Source organism: the organism of the source record quoted next (assembly GCF_019968955.1).
Source record: "MAG: Porospora cf. gigantea A chromosome Unknown PgA_NODE_4184_length_2265_cov_265.418, whole genome shotgun sequence".
NCBI lineage: Eukaryota > Apicomplexa > Conoidasida > Eugregarinorida > Porosporidae > Porospora > Porospora cf. gigantea A.
The window spans coordinates 1-2,265 of record NW_027151686.1 but is presented as its reverse complement, the minus strand read 5'-3'; the positions used below and the strand labels follow the sequence as shown (position 1 = coordinate 2,265).

The 2,265-nt window shown below is 50.3% G+C and overlaps 2 protein-coding genes across 3 annotated transcripts; both read left to right on the top strand.

Moving 5' to 3' along the window:
* Positions 1 to 131: 131 nt before the first annotated feature.
* On the top strand, positions 132 to 395 carry KVP18_000550 (uncharacterized protein; the record flags this gene model as incomplete). The annotated part of the gene is made up of 1 exon (XM_067949749.1): positions 132 to 395. One exon carries the CDS (start codon positions 132 to 134, stop codon positions 393 to 395), a length of 264 nt encoding a protein of 87 aa, XP_067808746.1.
* A 167-nt stretch (positions 396 to 562) lies between these two features.
* On the top strand, positions 563 to 2,265 carry KVP18_000549 (uncharacterized protein; the record flags this gene model as incomplete). 2 transcript variants are annotated; one of them, XM_067949748.1, is made up of 2 exons in its annotated part: positions 563 to 943; positions 985 to 2,265. In XM_067949748.1, coding segments are annotated over 2 exons (1,662 nt in total), but the record flags the coding sequence as incomplete, so codon positions are not given. The 2 variants fall into 2 exon arrangements, with proteins under 2 accessions (XP_067808745.1, XP_067808744.1); XM_067949747.1 differs by having other exon boundaries at positions 812 to 943; positions 985 to 2,256.

Here is a 2,265-nt window from a genome sequence, read left to right as displayed (position 1 = left end):
AACCCCCAACGAAGATCAACTTTTTGTTAGAGAAGGTGTCTAATCCTGCTGGGTCGACAGCTGGAGCCGGATCGGATTTTTTCCACATCTACCGTAAGCATCGTCAAACGGAGTTAGAACGACTAAAATTGATGGAGGTCGAGGACCAGGAGGACCTGGAACAGTCAGAGTTCCAGCAAAGAAGACACGAGCTCATGGTGATGGACGACGCCACCACTGAAAAAAAGCGAGCCAAACGCCAACGCCGAAGAAATGCGAAGCGTTTGGCTTTAGAAGCCACCAAGCAAAAAAAAAAACAGAAAACGGAGTTGCCACAAATTAACGAGCCAGATACAACCCAAGTGCCACAAACTAGCGAGCTTGGTGAAGCGAGTGCTACAGATTTGAACGTGTAAACCAGCCCATAAATCCCAATATCGAAAGTGCGTCAGTCTGTGCTGTGCTGAATCAAGGTGACAACTCTGTGCGTAAGACGGAGTTCATGCAGTGTTAAAAGGTGGGGTCATTGAAAAGTCATGCATATGAGGACGAGAATAACAGAGATTATTAAACTACAACAACAATGTCAGTCGGATCGTCTTCGTCTTCTGTTTCATCTGCTGGCGGCATCTGGTCCAAGCCTGTAAATAGCGGTGTTCTCAGCACCCAATTCAAGTCCTTGCACCTGATCGTATTGGGGGCGCGCGAATTGCAGCATGGCAAAGACGGAAAGAATTTGATCCGCAGTTGCCCTAAGATTATTCTTGCTGACCACTCCATTGTTGGCGCTCCTGTTAGAGGCAACACAGGTGCATACAATCAGAAGTTTGTGATGCCGTACCATGGAGCCTCAACTATTCGGCTGGCAACGGTTGGCACCGCGAAGGGACGAGTCCATGGTTATAAGGACGTTTCTCTCGAGGAAATCAACCGCACCGGTCAGGCGGTAACCACGACATTGAACGTAAGTGAATGTCGCTAAGAGGTATCTCTATCCTTTTCCAGCTGCTGGGGCCTCACGGACGGCCTGCTGGCGTCGTAGACATCGTTCTGGAGTTGCGGGAAGCCCCTGAGGAGGTCGCCTTTGTGGAAGTGTACGAGGTCTTGAGGAAGGGTAGCTTTTCTTCCGACAACAAGGCACCTCTCGTCGCGGTGAAGAAGCTGGAGTCCAGTTCGAGCTCCTCCAAAGCTGCTTCGCCCACCACCATTGTCACCCCCATTGTGAAGATTCCGGACGTCAAGAAAACTAGCAGTTCGTCTTCTGTCAAGAAAATTGCGAAGGTCAAGAAGGTCTCTACTAAATCTGCCGATGCGAAGAAGTCCAAGAAGACTACTGCTAAGTCTGCTGACGCCAAGAAGGCTAAGAAGGTCTCTGCTAAATCCACTGACGCCAAGAAGGCTAAGAAGACTACTGCTAAGTCTGCTGACGCCAAGAAGGCCAAGAAGACCACTGCTAAGTCTGCTAACGGCAAGAAGGCTAAGAAGACTACTGCCAAGTCGGCTGACGCCAAGAAGGCCAAGAAGACCACTGCTAAATCGGCTGACGCCAAGAAGGCTAAGAAGGTCTCTGCTAAATCCACTGACGCCAAGAAGGCTAAGAAGTCCACTACTAAGTCTGCTGACCCCAAGAAGGCTAAGAAGACCACTGCTAAGTCGGCTGACGGCAAGAAGGCTAAGAAGATATCTGCTAAGTCTGCTGACGGCAAGAAGGCTAAGAAGATATCTGCTAAGTCTGCTGACGGCAAGAAGGCTAAGAAGATATCTGCTAAGTCTGCTGACGGCAAGAAGGCTAAGAAGATATCTGCTAAGTCTGCTGACGCCAAGAAGGCTAAGAAGATATCTGCTAAGTCTGCTGACGCCAAGAAGGCTAAGAAGATATCTGCTAAGTCTGCTGACGCCAAGAAGGCTAAGAAGACCACTGCTAAGTCTGCTGACGCCAAGAAGGCCAAGAAGACAGCTGCTAAGAAGGGTAAGAAGACCACTGCTAAGTCTACTGGTGCGAAGAAGACTAAGAAGACTACCACCAAATCTGCCGGCAAATCGAAGTCCCCAAAGACCGATAAAAAAACCAAGAAGGCTACTAAGAAGTCGAAGACGGACAAAATGTCGAAGAAGGCGGAGCCGGTCGTGGCCGCTGTGGCCCCTAAGGTTGCCCGGAAGTCCTCGTCTAGCTCGTCGTCTTCGTCCTCGAAGGCCAAGGTCGCCCCTGTTGTGGTGGCGGCGGTACCTGCAGCGCTTGTTAGACGGTCCAGCTCTAGCTCCAGCTCCAAGAAGCAAGTCGTTGCC